The sequence below is a fragment of the Zootoca vivipara genome, chromosome 3 (genome assembly GCF_963506605.1).
Source record: "Zootoca vivipara chromosome 3, rZooViv1.1, whole genome shotgun sequence".
Taxonomy (NCBI): Eukaryota; Metazoa; Chordata; class Lepidosauria; order Squamata; family Lacertidae; genus Zootoca; species Zootoca vivipara.
Window position 1 is genome coordinate 49,325,790 of NC_083278.1, and position 24,641 is coordinate 49,350,430.

The following is a 24,641-nucleotide window of genomic DNA, read 5'->3' on the forward strand; positions in this document are numbered from 1 at the left end:
AGTTACTTATAACATAAGACCCTGTTGGATGAGGCCAAAGGGCAATGGGCAGAGCAATCCTAACCTGCACTGATATGCACTGATATGGCAGAGGATCCACCAACACTGTAGGCCAGGCATCCCCAAACTTCGGCCCTCCAGATGTTTTGGACTACAATTCCCATCATCCCTGACCACTGGTCCATTTAGCTAGGGATCATGGGAGTTGTAGGCCAAAACATCTGGAGGGCCGAAGTTTGGGGATGCCTGCTGTAGGCTGTTGCCAGTGCCAGCAGTATCCAATGTAATGTCCTCAAACAGGGAAGGATGAGAAGAGGGAGGCAGAACAAGTAGCCCAGCCAAGGGTCCAATGGATCCCAAACTGGTTTAACAGCTAGAGAGGAGTCTGATCTGGATTTCTTTCTTGTACCCGCTTGTTGCCAGCCTAGCAACAAAATCAAGAAATATACTGGTGGCCCCCACTGCTCTGGTCAGCCCCACTGCTCTCCAACCAGATGTTAGGATTATTCCAGAGGACAGGATGACCCCAATAAGGTCCAGCAAGGACTTAGCATGCTTACAGTCTTATAATCGTAGAATCAATGTGGGGCTCAAACCCACAACCCTGAGATTAGGAGTCTACCGACTGAGCTACTTAACGTCTTAGTGACCACAGAATGCTGAATGACTTTTTGTGGGGAGGGGGAATATAAAACCAGAATGTAATAGAATGGAGTGGCCTGGAAGAGGTGTGGTTGGCTAGAGGAGCACTCCAAAACGGCAAGACTTTGTTGCAGGTCCCACTTGTTCAACTAAGTTTGCTGCTAGTTACTGGAAATGAGGCTGGAAATGGTTTGACTGCCTCTGCTCTAAATGCTGCTGTTATTACCACAACAGTAAATTCCAAATTATAGTGTTCATTCCACTGGTATGCACGGCCTTCAGCATATTTGTATACAGAATTTTATTACTCTAATAAATTATCTGGCTCCTTAAGAAGGCCGGCATGTCACCTTTACTTTATTCTCTCAAAAGAAGGCTGACTAGCATAAATAACTTCAAGTTGCATCAATAAGTTACAAAGATTCTAAAGGAATGGGGATATGTTGTCTAAAAATAATAAACTAGTTACATTCTAACAAATTGCAATCATTCCATTTATTATCTGCTTTGCGTTTCAGCCCACTAGGAAGACTGCAGGTTATATTTTATAAATACATGGGTGTGTCTCCGCATGATTTAATAGCCATTATACTAGTCAGTATTTATATGCATTCACATGTTTTTCCAATAATATATTACACATATATGCAATTTTCCCATCAATATTAGCTCCCAATCAGAAAACCCTGCAACAGACCATCTACACTGTGTTACTCATGAGGAAACCAGAAGCCTATACGTAGCTAGGTCGACATAAATTTTAGCTAGGGGGTCCCTTTATTTTTCAATAGCCTGCTTGGTCCTTTTGTCCTCCTCTATCCATTTTTACACTCACATATTGAGCAAGTTTGGAAAACTCAGCAGTGGCCAGAGGACTGGAGGACTGGAGAAGATCAGTCTACATCCCAATCCGAAAGAAGGGCAGTGCCAAAGAATGCTCCAACTACCGCACAATTGCGCTCATTTCACACGCTAGCAAGGTTATGCTTAAAATTCTACAAGGCAGGCTTAAACAGTATGTGGACCGAGTATGTGGCGTGCTCTGGTCCATGAGGTCACGAAGAGTCGGACACGACTAAACGACTAAACAACCACCCATTTTTATTTTTCTTAATTAATTTTTTTAATTAATTCTTAATTAAACTTCAAAGCATTTGGCTGCTGGGGTCTGAAGTGCATTTCAGCCAAACTCTAGGATTCAGGGAATCTTTTGCATGTCTAGCCACTGCACCTATGCTCCTGGGGTGAAATAATGGGATTTCAATGGAAAGAGCTGGTCACACTGCATCCACAAGAGAGAAAGGCAGCTGGATACTAGCCCTATTGCTCCTTGTAACTGAGACAGATCTTGCACCCTGGAGAGGGTCATGGAAACTAAATGCTACCTCATAGTCCCGGATTTTAGTATTTCTTTAAGCTCTCTAGAACTCCCTCCTGTCTGGAGGCTGTGTTGAAGAAAAGTGGCAGCAATTACCATATAGTTTCAGGGCATGGCTGACCTACTCACGTGGAAATTGTGCAAGGACGTGCATAAGCAAGCTCTCCCAGCCCTCCCCTTCTGTTACATTGCCCAGCTGTAGATTTTGCAGTTTGTTTTTCTTATACACCAACATGGCTACATTGCCTTGGAAAATACCTTCTTAGTCAATTTGGCATCACTTGATTCTCTCACCTAGCGCCACACAGAATTAATCATCAGCTTTGCTAAAATACAGATTGCTGTGTTTCTCTTTGTTTCTGCTCTGTGCCTAATTAGGGCCCTGTGTGTATCAACGTGTGATGTGTGAGGGAGGTGAGTAACAGGCGGCCTTTGTGTTCTCAGAAATAGTGTGTAACTTGGTATCTGTAACAACGAGCAGAGGTGTTTTTTTTAAGTTTTGGAGCCGAGTCTAAAAGCTCATAACATCCAGAATAATTTTATACTCTCTTGCTTTTTAATTTCCCCCCCTACCCCTGCTTTTTAATTTTTTTCCCTACCCCTGCTTGGGATGCAAGAAGGCATTGATTTCCATTCTGACCCATGTTCGTTATGTGCAGTGCTTCTGTTCTGATGCAGTTCAGCTTCTGACAAAAACTGCATTATTTTCTTAGTGTCCACTGCAGTGTAATTTTACATAATTACATAACTAATGATGTTATCAATTACAGTATTATTATGCTATGCCCCGTCATTCACTTCAATGCACAGACCATTCACTTCAAAGTACAATACAAAGGAAACACAATTGAACTTGGGGAAAGGGGAGTCATCGATTATGTATCATCTGAAGACTGAAAGCAGCAACAACTGATCATATTTGCTGGATTGATTCCCATTCTGGACACTGGACAAATAAGTGGACATCAGCAGTTTCCTTTCCAGTTTCTGTCAGAGGTCTCCAACATCCCTTATCCTCACTACTTCCTACCTTGGTGTAGTATCTTGCCTGAAGAGTTCGATAGAACTAGAAATGTTGCCCCTATTTAGTGACAGATGCCATTGCCCAACTGTGTATTTTGGAGTATCCAACCCCCCCAAAAAAAAGCAATGCTAGGAAGTTGATCCAACAGATCCTACTCATTAGCTGTTGTGACTATAAAGTGCTAGCAGGAAATGAAGAACAAGGCAATACCCTCTCCCTTGACATAGGAACTGGGGCAGAATAACCACTCCCGGGATGTGGAGGGTAGAGCTAGAGAACGGGGAACAGGAAGGGATGAAAATAATTTGAACCTTATTGAGAGAAAGGAAGACGGAGCTCTCTGTTCATTGCCCATCACCCTGCAATTCATCAAATTTGATGAGATTTTGCTAGGTAATTATAATTACAGCATGTCACACTATAAATTTCCCCCACGCCTGAAAGATAGGATTCCCCAGCTGCTGCTCAAAAATGTATGAAGCAAGACTAATTTTTTAAAAAGCTAAGGTAAGCATGCAAGGATCATGGCTCTGCTGTGTGATCATTAACCTAGTAAGCTTGCAAGAGACATCACTGCCAGGAACCATTTTATAATCAGTATTTTCTGGCCTATTAACTGCAAATGAAAAGGCTTTAAAATATAATTAAAAGATCAGTAGCCTTTCCTTGCACAGTTACTATGAAAATAATTCCAGAGCTTCTATATCTTCTCTTTCATTCTTTCTCTCCTCCCACCCCCCCCCCAGATTTCGTACCAGGTTGCGCTGGTGCTCCTGGGACCCGATTATTTGCTGTTGAAAACAACTGTCAATGAAAGGGCATCCCTTTTATTGCAAACACAATAATCTCTCTCAGTCTGCTCTTTCAGACTGACAATATTTGAACAAGAACTCACTGAAGTCTTCCTTAGTTATCCATGCAGATGCCAATGGCTTGAAGCCACAATACCTAGTGCTGTAATGCTATTAATCTCCCAGGCGAAATGGGTTTGATCACAGGAGAAGATAACCAAGAGAGTTTATATAAAATCCATGTGTGTGAAAAGTTCCCCTTTTATTGCACTGAGAGCACAAACTCCCTTATAAGCCCTTTGCACCCCCGAGGATTCCTTAGAATGCTATAGGACCAATTCTAAGAAAGCTAGTTGTACTTAAGCCCCATAGTTGTGGGTTAAACTTTTGCCAGAGCATGCCCCACATCTCATCCATTCGTAGCGCATGAGGTGGGGTGCCACTGCTGTGCCACTGTCACAATGAGCACAATAGGGCAGGGCAATGGTGGCAGCCACAGCAGGGGAAGGACCAGGTTGGCAGCGACAGCAGGTATATGCACACCTGCCAACCGAGTGTTTCCCAGCCATTCCAGTTCTGGCAAGTGGCAGCACTGCCACAGCTGAGAGAGCAACAGAGCCACAGCGCACCTTATGTGACATTGATGTATTCAGTTCAGGATGCCTTTTATGTCATTATTTCAGCAACCAGGAATGCTGTTGCTATATGTTCACAAAATTCTAAACACAGGAGTCAAGGAATGTGTCTCCAAGTGCTAAAAGTCCTTAAAACAGTGCTGACAGTATCTGCTATTTTTGCAGCATGAGCCTCACTTCCAAGCAAACATGATTAGGATCGTATCCAAAGTCTGGGTTTTGTTTCTCCGTGCATGGGAATAAATCAGAGACTAAAGACAGCCAAAACAACAAAATGAGAAGCAGTATAACGATGAGGCTCCTCTCATTTGAGATTTTGAAAACCTAGTAGGGTGGTTAATTCAGATAGGAAGAGATGGAGGGAGGAGTTCAAAATTCTCTGTCAGTTGCACACTAAAAGCAATCCAAGATATTGAGCGAAGATATAATAATATGTGCAACACTTGAGATTCCCTGCCTGAGTAAACAAGGAATGTTGATGCAGAATAACTACTCTGCATCAATCACTTCTGAAAGGTCTGGTATATCAGATCATATGCATAAGCCCTTGGAAGGAATGCTAATGATTATAATTAGTTTTGATTTTCCCTTTGAAGCTTCCAGTCCAGGCACAGTCAGATATAATTTCTTCAGTCCATCTGTTTCAGTGTTGCATTTCCTAGTTTCTAAGATGATGCAATAGCATTTTTATTGTAACATAATAATGTTATTGCTAAGTGTCCTAAAGATTTCAGTGTGTGCTTTTTTTGCCAAAGGCTACAAATTCCCTTTATTAAGGAAAACAAATCTGGATGAAAGTGAAAAGATAATGCAAGATTTCAATTTTTAAACATTCAAGAAATGTTTCTTTCCCAGAAACGTAAGAAAAAACCTTGTAATGGTGTGCCTGTAATAGTTCCGAACTTTCTCTTTGTCTCCCTGTGACAAAAGGCAGAGAACCAATTCTGGCAGGAAACTTTATCTTCCCTGAATCTAGAACCTCAAAACAGGGGGTATCGAAAAGAATGGGCAAGATGCATTTCCGAGACATTGCCTTCAGCAGCTTAGGAGGGGAAGTGGGAGAAGCAAGTGGAGGTTTTGAGGAAGAGGGGATGGAGAAGCTGGGGAAGACCTTGAAAGATGTCCCATTTATTAGCCTGTCTCAAACCTTTCCTTTTGGGGCAAGTTGGACTACTGCAATCTGGTGCAGATACATTTTCAAGGAAGGCGGCTAGTTTGAAATAGTCACTGGGTTGCTGTATTCACCCAGCTCTACTGACTTCCAGTCCATTTCTGAGCTTAATTGGAAGTGCTGGTGATTACCTAACTTTAAACACCAACATTGTTTAAACTCCAAGTACATATTAGCTCATCTTTGTCCACACTAGTTCACCCAGTCCCTAATGTCATCGTATGTCTCTTCCTGGGGCCGACCCTAATATTAGGCAGAGTAACGCATCTGATTCAGGTGGTAGAAGCCGAGTGGCAGCAGCCTTCCCAGCTGCTCCTCTTGAACCTCCCATTCTTTCTTCCACAGCCTTCTACCCTCTAAACTAGGCTGATGCCCTCAGATGTAGTAGTGGACACTGTCCCATTGTTGAAGCAAAATCTGACTGCCAGTACAGAGAGAAGTTGGAATGGGGGGGGGGGGTCCCCATATTGCCCTTTCCCTTATCTTGGGCTGCGCCTGCCCCCTTTTGAGGAAAGGCAGATGGTGAATGAAATAGGCATCTTCACCATACATTTAAAGCACTATTATACCATTTTAACAGTCATGGCTTCCCCCAAAGAATCCTGGGAACTGTGATCTTTTAAGGGCACAGAGTGTTGTTGGGAACTCCCTATTCCCCTCACAGACCTACAGTTCCCAGAGTTCCTTAGGGAAGGGGATTGACTGCTAACAATTGTAACTGAGTGGACTAGTGGTCTTCTAAGAACTCTTAAAACTACAGGATTCTTCAGGGGAAGTAATGGTGGTTAAAATGCTATAGCAGTGCTTTAAATGTGTAGAGCAGATGTGGCCAGAGAACCATTCCAAGATACTCAAACCTTTGAATGTCTCCCCAGGGAAGCTCACCTGCACACACTGACATCATTCCAGTGCCAGGCAAAATACCTTTTTATTCTTCTAAACCAGGGGTCCCCAAACTAAGGCCCAGGGGCCTGATGCGGCCCAATCGCCTTCTAAATCCGGCACGCGAATGGTCTGAGAATCAGCATGTTTTTACATGAGTAGACTGTGTCCTTTTATTTAAAATGCATCTCTGAGTTATTTGTGGGGCATAGGAATTCTTTCATATTTTTTTCCAAAATATAGTCCAGCCCCCCACAAGGTCTGAGGGACAGTGGACCAGCCCCCTGCTGAAAAAGTTTGCTGACCCCTGTTCTAAACTTTCATTTTAAAACCTATTAAGTAAGCCACTGAGGAAATGCTTATGTGTTGCATTGTATTTATTATGTTCTACCTGCTATTTTAATCTGATTTTTTGTTGATTTTTTTATTTTAAAAATGTATGATTGCACTGATTTTAGTCTTTTATAATGAGCATGGATGAGCTAATGTATGCTAATGAATGCATAAATAAATATTAAAACGTAAACTTCCATTCTATTTTCTTAGCTGCAGTTAAGGCAATGAGTAATATGTAGGCTTCATAATTGCTAGCAGCCATGAAGGCCAAATGTGTGCATTTATGAAAATAAAAAACCTGAGTTTTGTTGGCATTGTTTAAAATCGTCATCATACATTTCTTTCCCATTGTGGTATTTTGAGCCATACTTGACAATTCTATCTTGGCTACTCTATCAGGCTATAAAGAGGGCTTAATGCTTTCATTTTTGCAAATCATAGAATCATAGAGTTGGAAGAGACCACAAGGGCCATCCAGTCCAACCCCCTGCCAAGCAGGAAACACAATCAAAGCATTCTTGACATATGGCTGTCAAGCCTCTGCTTAAAGACCTCCAAAGAAGGAGATTCCACCACACTCCTTGGTAGCAAATTCCACTGCCGAACAGCTCTTACTGTCAGGAAGTTCTTCCTAATGTTTAGGTGGAATCTTCTTTCTTGTAGTTTGAATCCATTGCTCCGTGTCCGCTTCTCTGGAGCAGCATAAATCAACCTTTCTCCCTCTTCTATATGACATCCTTTTATATATTTGAACATGGCTATCATATCAACCCTTAACCTTCTCTTCTCCAGGCTAAACATACCTGGTGCGGTCGGTGGTTCACCCTTCAGTTGGGTGGTGGAGCTGCTTGAGACGTGGCTTGGTTCAGGCCTGGTGGGCGTGATCCTATGGAGGAGAATCCCAGAATCATAGAAGGGATCTGGTGGGTCATCTAGTCCAACCCCTTACAATGTGCTGCATATATCTCTGAGGCCCTGAGGGGTGCCAGAATGTTAAATTATGTGGTGGCCTTGGGTTGTCTGCTAGTTCTGCTGAGAGTCGCAAAAGGGATAGTTTCTTTTCTTGGCTGTTTATGCATCGTACATTTAAAGCACATCCAGCCTCCAAGAATTGTAGGCGCTGTAGTTTACCCAGCAGAACTACAATTTCCAGCACTATTAAACTGCACTTCCCAGTATTATTGGGTGCTTTTTGTGTGTGTGTGTGTGGCGTGCGAGCTTTATTCAGGTGGTCTGTGGCATGTTTGTCGATTTGTGGTTGAATATGGCATTTTTGTTTTTATTGCTTCTTTTTATACAGTATTGTATTTTGCTTTATTACAATTTTAATTCTGTGTAATTCAGATTGTAGTGCAATAAAATACGATATATGCATGCAATTAATCAATGGTTAGGCATGCACTGAGATTGAGCTGGTAAAGCTGTCACCAAACTGTAAAGTGAGGGGCCCTGTCTAATCTGAAAAAGTGACCTTGGAAATATTGTACTGAAATCTGGAGCAACCACAGGATGTGTATTCTGGAATAAAAGGCATCCCTTGATAATTAATATCATAAGGCAACCATGAATCATGAGTGCTAGACTGGTACATTTATTTAATCTCAGCCTAGCAAATCTATTTCCATTATGGCAGGTAGCCCCATATGCTGGTAAAATTGCCTTCAAAAATAAGGTTAAGGTTGATTTGGGAATTTGAAGTTGTTCTTAAACTTGAGGCCCAGACAGGGTTTGAAGCAGTTGAGCCAAAGAGATCATGAGAAGTAAATTAGTCTGTATGATGAGGGACTCAAAATGCTGTCCTCATCTGGAACAATAACAACCTGAAGCAATACAAGCTCTGTAATGAGGACAGAGTTCAAATGTGATCAAAGAATGTCGGGCTTTGAGACTCTGCAGTAAGATTGCAGTCTGAAGCAACCTAAACTTTGAAGTGAACCCACTTGAAATCAGTGGGATTTGAGTAAACATGATTTAAGGCCCGGCTGTTCAGATATCAACTGGTGTCTCAGATCTAAGTAGCCATGTACTTCAGGAAAATGTCATTTTCAGATCTGCATCATGTCCAGTCCTCTCTATATGAGTGACCTTCGTCAATTAGAAATAATACTTGGTGGCAGTAATTTCCTTCTTTAAAGTGTACCAGATGTCCTCAGATGTACTTCAAAGAAGAAAAGCTGCTGTCTGTCCTTCATTTCAGGTATCTTATTGTAACTCATTTCCTACATTTTATCTGGATAATGTGTGTGTATGTGTGTACATACACGTAAGCTGCATTGTGTTAAGGCAGGACAAATATTTTATGAATAATTCAGCGGTTCTTTCTCCCTCTGCCTCTGCTTTTCTGCTTTTTACTTATATTTCAGGGATGCTTTTGTTTGTTTTTAGGAACATAAAATGGATTAGACCAGTGTTTCTCAAACACTGCGCTGGGATTCATCTTTGGGCCTTGTACCACTTTCAGGTGGGCCTCAGTGCCACAGCCAGCCCAGTGCCACCTTAGCTATGCTATTTCTAAGTGATTCCCACCATAGCCTTGGATGGCTGCTACAAAAAGCTCCAGTATGCAAACAATCTTTGTATTTGTGGTCAACCTCGGATGGAAGATATCACCCATTATTAGAGCAGTAAGCAAGGCCTAAAATCAAGGAAGTCAGACCCTAAGCCCTTTACCAGATGTTACTATTCTTTTTGGGCCTGTGGTCACATTTGCAAAACAAAGGAACAGTTTGAGCAGTACATGCATGCTGCAACTCTCCCTTCCCAAGCTGTAACCCCACTAAAATCACCTCATGCCTCTATTAGGCCTGAAAAAAATAATCATTCTATTACCCTTGGAAGAAGCCATCTTTAGCTAATTTCAGCAGGGGGGTGAGACCCTGGGAGCATCCGATGCGGCTCCTGTGGGCAGCTGTGTGCCCACAGGTACCACATTGGTGACCCATGCTCTTACAGTGCAATCCTAGACATGTATATTCAAAACTTGAGCCCCATTGAGTTCAATAGGACTTGCTTGCTTGGATTACTTTGTAAATGTAAAAGTTATTCTACCCCCACTTCTCCTCCAGCAATTAAAATAGATTACAAAGAAATTTAAACGATTGATAAGGATTGTACTCACAGATGTTTGAAATGATGCTCTTAATATAATCCTTAAATAACCACAGAGTTTAGATAAATTGTTGGGGGGAAAATTTGCTTTGCTTTGTTTTATTTTTGATAAAAAAACTATCGGGAAATATCAGTATTCTTCTATGAGTAAACATTGTGATGAAAGTTTTTGGCATGCTCATCAGGGATTTCCTGCTGGGAGCGGCAGGTAAAGAAGAAGAATGCACAGGGGCCATGCTTAAAAGATTTTGAAATATTTCATAAAGTTCTGCCTCTTATCAGGTGCAAGGATCTTGATTGCAGATTATCTCCATAACTGCAAGCAATTATAATCATATGATTAATCATATGGATTTGTTCTTCTTAGTCTGTGTTAAAATAACACATTGAGAGTTAAATGGCTTCTGTCTTCACCTTCAGGCTGCTTTTATGTAAAGTTATAACTGCTAAGTACATTTATCTGATTTTTAAAAAGCTGAATGTATGAAAAACACCAATAAAAAACAAAAGGATTGTCTTTTGCAGCCCAACCATGTGACAGATCTGGTAAACACCAGAGCCACCAATATAACTCTTCAGCATGTTTGCCAAGAAACCAGATGTTTCTACACTTTCTGGTTTATAAAAAACATATTCTCCCACTTGGCATTCACAGTCCGTCACAGCACCGAGGCGGCCATTCTTACCTTCTTGCCTGCGTCGCTCGGGGGCGCCCCCTGGAGGCAACAGGTGGGCTCGGCTGGGCCCCTGCGGCGGCCGCTCCTCACGTAGGTCACCTGCCGCCTGCTGGTGGCCTCGCTCGCCTTCTCAGCTCTGCGAGCTCCCGGCGGCGGCGGCGGGAGAGGCGGCTTGCGCGCCTCCTTGGCGGGCTCGGGCTCGGTGGCGTCCCAGGAGCGCTGGAGCCCCCGCTGCAGCAGGCAGAGGAGGATGGTGGCGGAGAGCAGGCAGAGGCGCAGCGCGCAGCCCTTCCCCGGCCGCCTCTCTTTGGCCGCGCAGCGCCACCGGCTCATGCTGCTGCCAGGGGCGAGGACCGGCGCCGGCTGGTCCGGGGCGAGCGGGCGGCTCTCTTCCTCTCCGCGCTCCTGCCGCTGGGCGCGTGCCTCGCCCAAGGACACATGCCGGGGAAAGTTTGGGCTCTGGCTGGCGGGAGTTCCTCCCCTCTCCTCCTGCGCCAGCCGAGAAGCGGAGGGCGCCTCAGAGCCGCCGCCTCCCGGCCACCGGGCGAGGGACGGGAGCCTCGCTGCAGCTCTTGGCGGCCACCCCGTAAGAGCATGGCCGGGTCCAGTGGGGCTTGGTTGGAACAGCGGCGCAACAGTTAACGGAAGGCAAGGAAGGATGGCGGTAAAGTTGGCCTTCCTTGCAGCGCTTTCCAACTTTCCCTTGGAAGTTGCGCCATCGAAGCCGGCTGTCCTGTGTGGCTGAGTTCGGAATCGGTTTGTTGCTGGTTCCCTTCTGTTTTATAGGTAGTTGCAGTTTGCAGTGGATCAGTTTAAAAACTGCTACCCAAGCTTTTGACTGGTATAAAGCATACTGTATATGCTTTTAAAGATTTGTGTAACAAGAGAAAAGTACATGTATGGAAGGGTGATTCCACCCACCTCACCTGGAGAACTGTGTGTGACAGTGAGTGGTGTAAAGATGGTTATGCCTTAATACACACACCCCAATCAGTGTCAGCTTTGCTATTTTCCAGCAGAACCCAAAGGGCAGGAGGCAACAGGCAGTGCCGTCACATCCAAAGGTAGCTCTCTGGGTCAGAAGTTTCCAATTAGGCTAAACAAGCCCCTCCAGAAATGTGTTTCAAATGTATGGTGTGGATGTGACCATAGTATTAGAGATCATACAGAAGCACACCCTGATCATATGTTTAAAGCACATGGCACCCGGCCGAATCCTGGGAACTGTAGTTTACCCCTCACAATTCCTCAATGCATTCAACTGCACACTAATTGAAGCTGACCTAGCAGTGTCCAGGAACATTTCATTAAACGTTTAATTTCAAACCCTGAAAACAGCAGTGTTAGTCCAGATGTTACTCTTTAGAGTCCATGCGTATGTTTGAAGCAGTTTCTCACTGGGAAGCCACAATGTAATCTGCAAAAAAATTAGCAAACCAGAGCACTGGCCTGCAACACAACCAAGTTTAAGAAGTGTTAGCTCAAGAAGAAGAAAAAGAGGCAGTCTTTTTTTGTGGGAGCAAAATGGTAAACAGAAAAATGTCCCAGTATCCCCTTCATCCCTTTTGTGGTGATGAGGAATCTTGTTCACAGGTTTGGCCATGATTGTTAGATAATAATCACCAAATCAGCCCCTCCCTAACTGGTAAAATAAAATAAAATACAGATGCAGCTGCTATAAGTTATTAACAGCCTTAGGTATTTGCTTGAAAAGATAAATGCTTTCTCCTGGTATCAATGGCCATGTATTCTCTTGGCAGTCAGAACATACTTGAACAGTTACAGTTGCTAAATAAATTCAGCCAGACAAAAGCTCCTTTGTCCTGAAGTAATAGAGGGCAAAGCCAATGTAGGGTAAAAAGAGCAGAGGGCCAAGTAAACACAATTGGTTTTCATATAAACCGTATGAAGAAAATAAATTCTGTGGAATGCTACAGAAGCCTTGAGCCTTCTTCCTGCATGCATTGGTAAAGAATGGAAAAGGTATTCTTTGAAAGTCATTCCAATGAACCTGAACAAGCATTACCTATTCATGGAAATCTAAGGTGAGCCACTGAACTTTTTATTCAGAAACTGAGCACATGCTACACTGTTTGTTTAGCAGGTGTTTTAATTCTCAAGTTACTATGTGCCTTTAGGATCGTGCAGGGTGTTCAAGAAGAGCAGTGAAGAACAGGTTTTAAAATATTTACTTACGTTTCCATGCAGGCTTTTGGAGTAAAAACCAAAAACCTACCCCCAAGGCAACTTACACAGAATGAAAACAAAACTACAAAATCTAATGCCAATAAATATCATTTAAAATAGGAGTGTAAAACATTTCACAACCCATCAACACCTTCATACAAAACTAGCTTGAACAATTTAAAAGAAAACAAACACCCCAGCAAAATAAACCATTAAAACTCAGAAATTCAATTCCACATCTCAGCTAATAAACCAGTATCTAACATGTTTCCCTAATAAAAAGTAACAGAAACCAACTGCAGTCCTGCACATAATGCCCTCCAGCTCTTTTGGGACTAAAATTCCCATCATCCCTGACCACTGGTCCTGTTAGCTAGGGATGATGGGAGTTGTAATCCAAAAACAGCTGGAGGGCCAGGTTTGGCCATGCCTCGCATAGGCCTTTGATCTTGCAGAATTAAATGCTTTATCAGCATATTCAGGACTTACTTAAAAAGAGTTGGTTGTTCTTTAGCTGCAAACTATGGGATGGGTTAATGGAATGTATGAAATGGCAATTGTGTAAATCACAAATGATTGCTTTTACTTTGCAAGGACATCAGTAACACTGAAACATTTATAACTAATGCTAAACATCCTCTCCCCACTCCCCTGCAATATGAAAACTTGAAACCTCACTGTAGTCAGTTACAAAATTCCCTTGATGATCAGGCCAAGATGTAGGCATGACAGTTCAATCCTATGCATATTTACTTGGAAGTAATCTCAGTGGTACTATTTGCCATTATCAGCAGGACTATGGAAAGGAATGCCCCATCTTCCATCGGGCTAAGTTCCCTGGCACAGGATGCTTCCAATAAAATCCTCCCTCCCTTATTAGAGCGGAAAAGCCAGGGTCAACTACATGATGCTCTCACTTCTCCAGAATCCAGTTTGGTGGCACAACTACAAAATCCATAGTTATGAGTCAATCGTTATTAATGTGGAAGTGTTAGTTGCTAATAGACTAACAGTGCAACCCTTACCACATCTACTTGGAAGTCCTATTGAATTCAATGGAGCTTACTCCCAGGTAAGTGGGGATAGGATTGCAGCCTTAGATAGGAATAAGAAAGGAGGTCCCTGGTTTGGATGTCACCAGACCATAAGCAAACTTAGCTGCCTTATGGATCATTGTGTCGTGTATGTAGACTAAAAAGGTGAGGTATATCATCTGATTTATTGTATACAAATAACACTATCTCAGCCTGCCATCTGTGATACGGTGTTAAAGTAACTGAACCAATTTGCAGTGTTGTGGCGAGGATTACCACAAGATATAGTTGAAACTGTTTGAACACTCAAAAGCAATAAAGCGGGGGATACAATTTTGGGAAATGGCAACAACTGGTTGTCTTAACCTTGCTTGTCCTCCAGTCAGTCATGCTTGGCTCTCCCTAACTGCCCACCTGTCATCACCCAGCCTGCCTAATGGTTGCCCAATCATTCTTAAAAGTCTGGAATGTTTTAGGGGAAACGCTTTCATCCCTGAATTCAACACATTGCAGTGCTTAATTCATATCAATCTTAATTACCTTCAGAAATTGAAATCTCATTTTAGAATACATTTCTTTTGGGTGACTTTCCACCAGCCCTGCCTCTTTCCTTGGAAGATATTGATTGACCTACATTATGGGGGAGGCTGCAAACCTTTTCCTCTGCTACCTTTTAAAGACACATGGAATGGTTGGCCTAGAAGTCACAGTTAGAAGCATAACACACTTTGAAATAACCTAAACAAGGATTTAATGGACATTGGGTAATGGGAATCATGCAAGTCTCCTGAACCTTTTATCGTAGGATAAAGCTTTTTAGCCAGGTTTGAAAATATATTTCCGTCAGAGAGTTTTAAATTACAGATGAACCAATATTCAACAAACCTGTTTTTGAGTTGCATTCAACTGGGGCCCATTGGAAGTGGTGGGGCAGAAGGCAGAGAAGCCAGTGATAGGTGGAGCAGATGCTGTGACAGGTGAAACATTCCTCCTAGTTTTGTCCCCATCCTCCTCCCTGTTGGGTTCTCAAAGGGCAAAACAAATGGAGGAGGAGGCAGCTGCCAGCCAGGGCCACAACTGGGGATGGTTCTAAGTAAGGCAGCAGGGAGGTGGCTGCTGACCCAGCTTGGTGGGGCAGTACCCAATTGGCCCTATTGGATCAACCTCCACTGACTGCATTAATGTGGTTATGGAACCTCTTTAACTATGCATCAAAGCACACGGGGATAACTCCTACTAAATCATACTCTGAGTAGACCCATTGAAATAAATGTCACACCTAACAAGTCAATTGGTTTCCATGGGTCTAGCTGGATACAACCCACCATTATGCTATTTACAATTGGTAAATCAATACTTTGGCTTTATAAGAGAGGCAAACATTTTTCAATGCACCAAATACCTAATCATCATTTTATTTGTATGCCGCCTTTCCACATTTAAAGCAATGCTCAAGGCAGCTTACAATATGAAAAGATTTACATAATTACAAACATAGCAAAGTAGTCATAAAAATGAAGAAAACACATCAAAAACTACATAACCAAACTGAACAATTTCCACGTAAAAATAAAGCTACAAAAAATTAATCAGTAACAGCAGCAAAAACTCCCAACAAAAACTTTCCCCCAAGTACCCTAGTCCAAATCAAAGTCTGATGGCCCCACTTGGTCTGCTGGCAACCATTTTTGTAATCCTTTTCATTTTAAGCATGTGCACAATTAGGAAGTTGGTAGTAACCTCTGCTTAGCCTCAAGCATCCCACTGTGACCCACATTATGTATGAAATAAAATTAATTCTTTAAGCCTCAGGCTATTCACAGGCATATGGGGTTTGGGGAAATACTTCAGGTCTAAAGCCTACATAGAGAAAGAGTGTATTAAGTTATTCCACATCATGGCAGTTGTCACTACCTGGTTTAGTTGATCTCCAACCCATCCAAAACATTACCATTGCCCTGAATCCCTGGCCTACCTGGCAGCAAGTCAGTATGCCAAGTCCAAAGTCCAAGGTTCAATCTACACAAGCAAAGTCCAAAGACACAGTCCAGGGTCAATACAAGTAGCCAAGTCTGCAGAGGTCCAGGAGCATACAAGCCAAGGTCCTTCAACATGGACAGCCGAGCAGACACAGCCTTTCAGCTCTGTTTCCCTTTTGTACTTTGCTGATTGCAGCATCTGTCCAAAATAAAACAAGCAGCACGCAAAGGCACCAAATTCAATCCAGTTTCAATCAAGTATTATTAATCCAAAGAGAAAACAATAAGAGAACCATATACAAGTGCTGACACAAGAGCCAAAATCAAACGTTAAACAGATAGCATGTACAAATTAAAGGCAAACCAGTCTTTATAGTCTTTGAGGCTATCTAGCGGTCAGCAAGTGGCAGCAGGTCGAACGAGGTGTCAATGGTAGTAGACAGGCTGCCGGCGTTTTTTTGCCTGTTTCGCCCATATGACGGGCTTCTTCAGTAGTTCTCCTTGTACTTTTATGTTTAGTGCATTCACTGGTGGTATAAACCAGGTCTTATTAGTATTCGAATTAAGACACTAATATACATATAAACAGAACAAATATCAAAAACAGTACTTACAATTTGTATGAAACCACTTATCTTGGCTTAGGCCACAATGCTCAGGTGTTTTTTCAAAAGGTTCTCTCATTTACATATTCACTGGTAATACAAATCAAATTCTAATTATTGTTTGAAATAATACAGTAATACAATTTCTAAAATACATGTACACAAAAAGAGATACTTACATTTCTTGTATTCAGAGTATTTTTGGTTTGAGCATGTATTGACTAAGCAAATATCCTGTGTTTGGAGCACACTTATATACAAAAAGTTGGTTCACAGGTGATAATAATTAAAGATGACAATTAGGAGGGGGCAGAAGAATGTGAGTACTGATAACACTTACAGTATCTCTATGATTACTGTATGTTATACTGCTAGTGTGTTCGTTTAAATGAATACAGAAAGGTCAAGATCTGAGTTTAAACCGTCCGGTTGTAATGTCTTAAACATAAAAATCAATTTAGTTTCTTGTTGTCTCAATATTTTTAGGATATCCTGCTTGTGGTATTTCTTGGGTGTGTACTGCCATAAGCCAAAAAACATTAAATCGGAGTCACTGTGTTTCATTTGTAAAAAATGAGGTGTAAGAGGGGCTTCCATCACTTTATTGCGGATGCGTGATCTGTGTTCTCCTATACGTACCTTTAGTGCCCGCGTGGTGCTGCCTATATACAGTTTGTTGCAAGGGCACCGTATGCAATAAACTACGTTCTTGGAGTTGCATGTGGTCATGGAGTTGATTTTAAAAGTGAACTGCATATGTTCACTTTTTATTTCTTTTACTTGTAAACTGTAGGGGCACATATTGCATGAGCCGCATCTATAGTGGCCTTTAGTGACAATGGATGGTGATTCCAAACAATCAGCTTTGACCAATTGATTGCGCAAAGTTCCTTTCTTCCTCAACCCTAAAAGGGGGGGATCTTTACAGCCAGGTATGTCTTCCACAATATGCCAATGTTTATATATAATGTTTCTAATGTGGCTGGCCAGGGGTGTGAAATCCATCCCCATGACCAGGCGGCTGGGTTTTCTGTTTTTAATGCTATCAGACCGTGTTTCAAGCAAATTTTTTCGATTGCGACCGTCTACACGTCTGTATGCGTCCTGTATGATACAATTAGGGTAGCCCCGGTTAACGAGAGCTTTTTCTAGCTGATGAGCCGCATTTCTATAGTCTCTCTTGTCTGTAGCATTCCTTTTCAGTCTGATTAACTGTCCGTATGGTAAATTTCTTTTTAAATGAGAAGGGTGACTTGAAGAGTAATGGAGTAGGGAGTAACAATCCGTTAATTTCTTATATGGTTTGAATGCCAAGGTGTTTCTATTTGAAATGTAGACCACTACATCCAAAAATGGAATTTCTTTTTTGTGATACTGACAAGTAAATTTTAGATGGGAATCCAATGTGTTCACCCATTCTTGGAATGCAATACATGTTGCTTCAGATTTAAAAATTATGAGCAAATCATCAATGTATCTTTTAATCAGAATGATGTCATTTGTAAAGGGGTTAGATTCAGAAAAAAAATGTTTGTTTTCAAAGTCAATCATGTGAATGTTTGCTACCGATGGGGCCAATGCCGCGCCCATAGCAACCCCCTTGGTTTGGATGTAGAAGTCATTTTTATACCTGAAGAAATTATTTTCAAAAACAATATCCAGTAATTGGATTAAAAAATAATAAGGAGGGGTTTGTTCTTGTCTGGAACGTAGTAAATTTTCAATGGTCCCTCTTATGGTCTCTAGTGGGATATTAGTGTAGAGAGAACCTACATCGAGTGTTGCCAGGATCGCTCCTCTAGGCACGGGAAGGTCTTCCAGTTTAGCAATAAGATCTTTAGTGTCTCGGATATATGTGGTGGTGGCAGTGGATTGCAGCATCTGAGCTTGATGAGGCAGGTGACCCTCACCTGTTCCAGTCCTGCTCTAGCTGAGGAATCAAATCTCTCCTCCCAGAGCTAGGGAGCTGGGCTGCAGGCCCTTGCCTATCTTAGCCTCTTAAAACTCCCCTCCTACTGCTCCCTAACCTCAGAGCCCACCTTGTTCGTGGGGACAGCGGCTCCTCTGGCTCTGGGCCCTGCTGTTCTGGTTTTTGTGCAGTGACCCCCCCCCATCCCCTTGCCATCCTCTGTCACCCTGTGAGAACTTCCCCACCCCCTGCTTGCCCTGGTTTGTCCCAGCTACACCCCTCACTGGGATCCTTTTCCTCTTCCACATCATCCTGCCAGTTCATGACAACTATAAACAATAGCAGAGAAGGAACAGGGTGCCAGATGAACAATTGCCATCCCCCCCTTTAATCACAGTGGTATGATGTAGGAACGCAGGAGTTGGTGAATTATGACACAACACAAATGCTAACACTTAAGACAAAAGCTACAGAACTGCAGCTGCAGCATATGAGAAGAGACCACAGTGGGGAAAGACGGAAAAAATAAGCATTTCTATGGCACCATTTACAACATTGTATGGTAGATCAGTGTTGTTATCTTCATGTTGCCAGTGGTCAAAGGCACCTACTGAATTTCCAGCAGCAGTGACATTTGAACTGGAGCTTATGATTATTTTGGGTCAAAGCTTAGACTCTTTGCAGCTCTTCCCTAAGAATGCAAAATTCTGCCAAAGCTGTGAAATATTATTTGAGAAGTGAAGAGGGAGAGAGGAATGAGTGTACCTACAGCAAAACAGGCAAGCAGCATGGATGCCTTTATTGGACGAAAATGAAGCTCAGTGAGGTCAAAGGGCCATTTTATCACATTGCAGTTGTTGTTGTTGTTTTACAATAATGGGGAAGGTGAGAAACTGAGTTCCACAGGTGCTGCATCCAGATGATTGCTTCAGATACGCTCCTTTTTATCCTTCGAATTCTTGCCAGAGTTCATGATCCCACAATGCATTTCTTTCTCCACACAGCTACTTACTAAACCACCTTAAATTGTTCCAAATGAGACCATGAACTCTGGAGGTGGATATTCCTGCCCCCTGCCAACCATAAGAAGTGTCTCAGTTGAGACAGTTAATTCCACATGACTTTGTCCCCTCAGAAAAAAAGGGGGAGGAATTGCAATGTGGTACTGATATTTATTGTTCTTCGGCAATGTTAAAATCTTTTGGCAACAGTCAAGCTCACAAGGGAGGGAAAGCCTGTAGTTAATTATTAAAACACTGCCTTAGTTATTGCAGCATGTCAGAAACCACTTGATTTTCAGAGTTGGGAAACTTCATTCCTCTGAAACAGAATACATTGAGTGCTAGAAAAAAATTCAGTATACTATTTAGTTTGTTTGCAAAACAGATGGGCTGCTAAACATCAGAATAGCCAAGTGGTGTACAAAAAAAGTAATCATACAAGGCAATGACAGCATTAGAAACAAAATAAAACAAAATTAACAACAGCAGACTACAAAATTAACAGCAGCAGACTACAAAAGCCTGAGTAACGCACGGGGGGGGGGGGGCAGATTTTCAGCATACATGAAAAGCCCAGAAATCATAGGAACCTGGAATATTTTGAGCGGGAGGGAGATTGAGAGAACTGGAATTCTAACTGAATATACCTTAACTCAGGGGTGGGTAATCTTTTTGACCCAGCTGACCAATCTTTATCTTCCCCTACAGCACTGGCCAACTTTGACAGGTGGGAGGGGCAACCCTTCCATCAATCATCCGATGACTGAATTGGCCCACGTGGGGGAACTTCCCACACATTGGGGAGTTAATCCCTGTTTTCTGTGCAGAAAAGTTATACAAGAAGCCAATCCAGCTACTCCACACCTAATGTTACATAGTTCATCAGGTATGGAGCAGATGAGTGTGGCTGGGGAAAATTCCAGTGGGAGACCTCGCAGGCCAAATTGGGCCCACAAGGCAGAAGTTCCCCCATCTCTGCCTTAGTAGAATACAACCCTCCGTGTTTAAAACATAAGTTTTCATCTTTGTATACACAGGAAAGCTTTTGCACCATTGAATCAATCCAGGTCATATTTCTTCACATCATTGCAAGGTGCCTGCAGGCCTGAGAGTGCCAGGTGGTTCAATGAAGCAATGAGCTATAAGGGAAAGTTTGCAGGCATAAACTTTAATCCTAATTTTTAATTTTTTAATAATGTTTTTTCACCCTCTGTGTTAACACTTATGACTAGACAGGAACCGTAAAAAAGAGAGAAGGATTAAAAAGTCTTTATCCTTCATATTCTATCAGTCTGCTGTTTAAATGAGACAAGTCAATCCAATTGTTCAGGTGCCGCTTTTGAAAACAAAAGGCTTTAGTAGTGATTCAAGGCTGAAACATTGGTGCATATAGCATCAAAACGGCCTTAGTTCAGCTCCTAGTAGGTAGGAGTATAATAAGAGGGCTTTTTTATCACAGTATTTCCCATTAGCACATCTTGCTCCAGCAGAGGTTTTCAGCGGTATAAAAAAATGTTTCAATCTGAGGTTCAACACAGGGTGCAGGAGAATAAGGGCAGGCAGATCTAGAAAGCTGATTCTCCTCCCAAACTGATGGACAGTCATAGCAGAGTGTCATTTTCAAGCAAATAAGCATCTATTCTAGATCAGACCAAGGAACCATCTGGTCCAGCATCACATTTCCCCCAGTGGGCATCCTTCCCCCTACCCCTTAATGTACAGAGAATCATAGAATCATATTTTTTTCTGATGCCAGGTATCCCCCCCCATGTATTGTTTGTGGTTGATAGGAAGTTTCTACAAGGTATTTAGTGTGGTTGTTTTATGATGGGTTTCTTAACATAGTTGTGCACCCCTCTGGGCTCCACTAAGGGACAGAGGCATGATGATGATCAGAATGGTAAGGAACCTTTACTTAAGTGGAGTCTCTGACGTGCGGGGCTTGTTTTATGTTTTGGTTGATAACATACAGGCTGAAGTGTTTTAATCAACAGTATCTAGAGCTGCTTGTCAAAACTGTCTGGAAATTTCCAACTTTTACAGAATGCAGCCATCAGGTTGTTAACTGCCATGAATATATCACTCCAGTATTACAAGATCTTTCTGCGTCTTTCGTTATGGGCTCTATTCAAAGTGCTGTTTTTGACCTTTGAAAGTTTTAATGGCCTGGGGACAGGCTGCCTTCTGCTGCACAAGCCTACTTGTCAGCTGTGGTCACATTCAGATGCCCGCTCTGGCTGCCCTTGCCATCAGGAGACACCTGCTGAATTTGAACTTATCAAGCCAGTTGATGGATTTTGTTTAGGTTTGAATTGAGGCAATGGTTTCCTGCCCCATAGTTACAGGAGCTAACTAACTCCCCAGTGCTATGATAGTTTTGTTATTATCGCTGCTGTTGAGAACTGTCACTTTGCTTACACTGCATACACACCATGTATTTGAGGCACACCCCACTCCCACAATCCTAAGAAGTATAGTTTACCTCTCAAAGGTCTACAGTTCTCAGCACCCTTAGCAAACTACAGTTGCCAGGATTATTTGGGGGAAGCCATATGGTGTGTATGTAGCTACAATAGTTATCTGGAATTGTCACAGGCAGTGCTTATTGTGTTTGATTGCCATTTGACCCCACTGCTTACCATTTTGTCCCTGCATACCAGAGATGGGGAACCGGAGGCTCCCCAGATGTTGTCAGCCTTAGTCAGCATGATCAAATGTTGCAAATGATGAGAGCTGAGGTCCAGCAACATTTGGAGGGCGACAGATGCTCCTTCCATGCTCTATTCCTGTTATACATGTACCTACCAGTTGACAATAACATTTGCATTCAATGAAGTGGACTTTAGTCCACAAAGGCTTGTGCCATAATATACATGCTAGTTTTTAAGGAGGCAAAAGCCTTAATAATTTTTAAATCACTGTCACTATCATTATTTCATTTGCTCCAAGGAGCTCAAAGTGGTATGCATAGTTCTTCCCCTCTCCACTTTTATCATTTCAAAAACCCTGTGAAGTAGGCTAGGTAGAGATAATTCTCTCCTTAAATATGTTGACCTGGCACCCTCACCCTTATCCTTCTGGCACCTGGCAAAGTCAATTCTGCTTCTTTGGCTTTTAATAGTATTTAAGGTCCTTCTATCTGGTTTGTACCTGCAGTTTTTGTTTGCTTTGTACTTTTCCTCCTACTGTTTTCATCGTTGTAATAGTTTAACAATGGATGCTCTACTTTTATAGCGTATTCTGTAATGTTCACTTGCTGTTGTTTTGGAAGCCACCTTCAGGGCTGTTTAAACTCACATTCTGTTATCTGCCTGTTCTGAAACATTGGTAAAGGTAAAGGGACCCCTGACCATTAGGACCAGTCGTGACCGACTCTGGGGTTGCGGTGCTCATCTCGCTTTACTGGTCAACGGAGCTAGCGTACAGCTTCTGGATCATGTGGCCAGCATGACAAAAGCCACTTCTGGCGAACCAGAGCAGCGCACGGAAATGCCGTTTACCTTCCTGCTGGAGTGGTACCTATTTATCTACTTGCACTTTGACATGCTTTTGAACTGCTAGGTTGGCAGGAGCAGGGACCGAGCAATGGGAGCTCACCCCGTGCGGGTATTCGAACCGCTGATCTTCTGATCGGCAAGCCCTAGGCTCTGTGGTTTAACCCACAGCACCACCCGCATCCCTGAAACATTGGTAGCTATGCCCAAAGTCTCTACCCCCACCCTTAACATTTGCAGCTGGAAAGATTTTTAATTTTGAATGCAAAGGCTCAGAGCAACCTTATTTTCTCACCCATTTGCATCACATCTAACGATTAAATATTGACATGGCTGCCTTCAGAAGCATGTTTCACTCCCTGAGGCTAAATAACAAAGGCTATTCTTGTATCAGGCCAGCAATTAGTCTCAACTGTATAAAAAGAAGAAAATAATATTGACTAGATACTGCCAGAGGAAACTCTATTTCTAAATCATTTATTATTGTTCTTTTTTGTACCTACTTCCTGTTATTATTACTGATAATTTCCAGCATTTTACTACTATAGTGTATGAGATTAGCAGAATGCTACCTTTTCCAGCCCAGTAACACTACTAAATAGCACTAGAGATAAGATAAACATAGCGACCAGGGGGCTGAAAGGCACTCTCCCAATGCTGTCCTGAATGTAGGGTTGGAACCACTGTAATACAGTGTCCCCAATTCCCATTCCCTGGAGCCAGTCTAGGAGGAAACCATGGGCGATGGTATCAAAGGCCAACGAGAGACTTAGGAGGAGCAAGGTCGCACTCCCTCTTTTCCTGCTGTCTGAAAAGGTCATCCATCGAGCAACCAAGGTGGCCAGGCCTGAACCCAGATTGGAATGGATCTAAATAACCTGTGTTGGAGGACACAGAATGGTTGCAGATGATGTTATAGCATCACCCCAGAGGAAAACAGGTTGGTATCTGAAGGATTCACAAATAATGCTTTTCCTTCATGGTAAGAAAGCCTCCTCTCTCATATTTCTTACTGCTTTTCATGTGAAAAGTAAATTAAGAGTTAGAGAAATCATTGTAAATTCCTTTCTTTGTGTTGATTTTGACCTTACAACTCTGTTTCAGCCCTGCAATCCATGATTACAAAGAGACTTTTTCTAAAACATGGTGGACAGAGGGATCCAACTGCGTAATCCAGTTGAAAAGGGGTGAGGGGCTGCTGGCTCTGCGAGCAAGGGTGACATAACTGGGCTCCTGAGCCCCACAGGGGTGCCGCAGAAAGAAGTTGGTTAAGGTTGAAAACCTCCAGCCTAATCTACAAAAAGCACTGCTTAAATTAACCTTACAATCCGAACTTGCCTCTCGTATTGTCTGGCAAAAAAAATGTAAAGCTGAGAGCCGAATTCCACATTGAATATGCTCTCTTCCTTTTGTGGAATGCAAGAAAAGCTTGTCTCCATTCCCTTCCTAAATGAATCTCTCTGTGTGCCTAAGAAGCCTTGCCAATTTTGCCCCCGGAGGCTGAACCCCATCTGCTAAACCAGAGACTACTAATTCAAAGTGTTAGCTCTCATCTCACATGAAATTTTAATGAAGTTAAACTGAATTCTCTTGCCTGTCCCTGAACACCAGCCGATCAACTTCCTTGACTGTGCTCTAAGAATCTCAATATTCAGTGGTACAAAGAAAGACGTACCAAGAGTTGGGGCTATCAAGGTATTTCTTAAAGTGTTGTTAGTTCATATGTTCTGAAACAATTGGCCTCTGATTTGTATTAGTGAGTCAAGCACCACTCTGGCAGTGTGATTT

At 42.5% G+C, this 24,641-nt stretch overlaps 2 protein-coding genes across 6 annotated transcripts in view; both read right to left on the minus strand.

Moving 5' to 3' along the window:
• The window catches only part of METTL24 (methyltransferase like 24), an 84,283-nt gene extending 72,991 nt beyond the window's left edge, over positions 1-11,292 (minus strand). For 2 of the 5 annotated variants that reach the window (XR_004692188.2, XM_035109063.2), the window contains exon 1: positions 10,654-11,292. Coding sequence is in view for 2 of the 5 variants with exons in the window: in XM_035109063.2 (XP_034964954.1) it covers positions 10,654-10,977 (324 nt within the window). In the remaining 3 variants the exon portion in view is untranslated. The other 3 variants (XM_035109065.2, XM_035109064.2, XM_035109066.2) reach the window with 3 other exon arrangements.
• Positions 11,293-15,004: 3,712 nt separating this feature from the next.
• Positions 15,005-18,552, minus strand: LOC132591893 (uncharacterized). The gene is made up of 2 exons (XM_060272630.1): positions 16,459-18,552; positions 15,005-16,371 (listed from the first exon to the last, which is right to left on the minus strand). The coding sequence occupies exon 1, from the start codon at positions 18,328-18,330 to the stop codon at positions 16,834-16,836; it is 1,497 nt and encodes a 498-aa protein (XP_060128613.1). The 5' UTR covers positions 18,331-18,552; the 3' UTR covers positions 15,005-16,371; positions 16,459-16,833.
• Between the last annotated feature and the right edge of the window lie 6,089 nt (positions 18,553-24,641).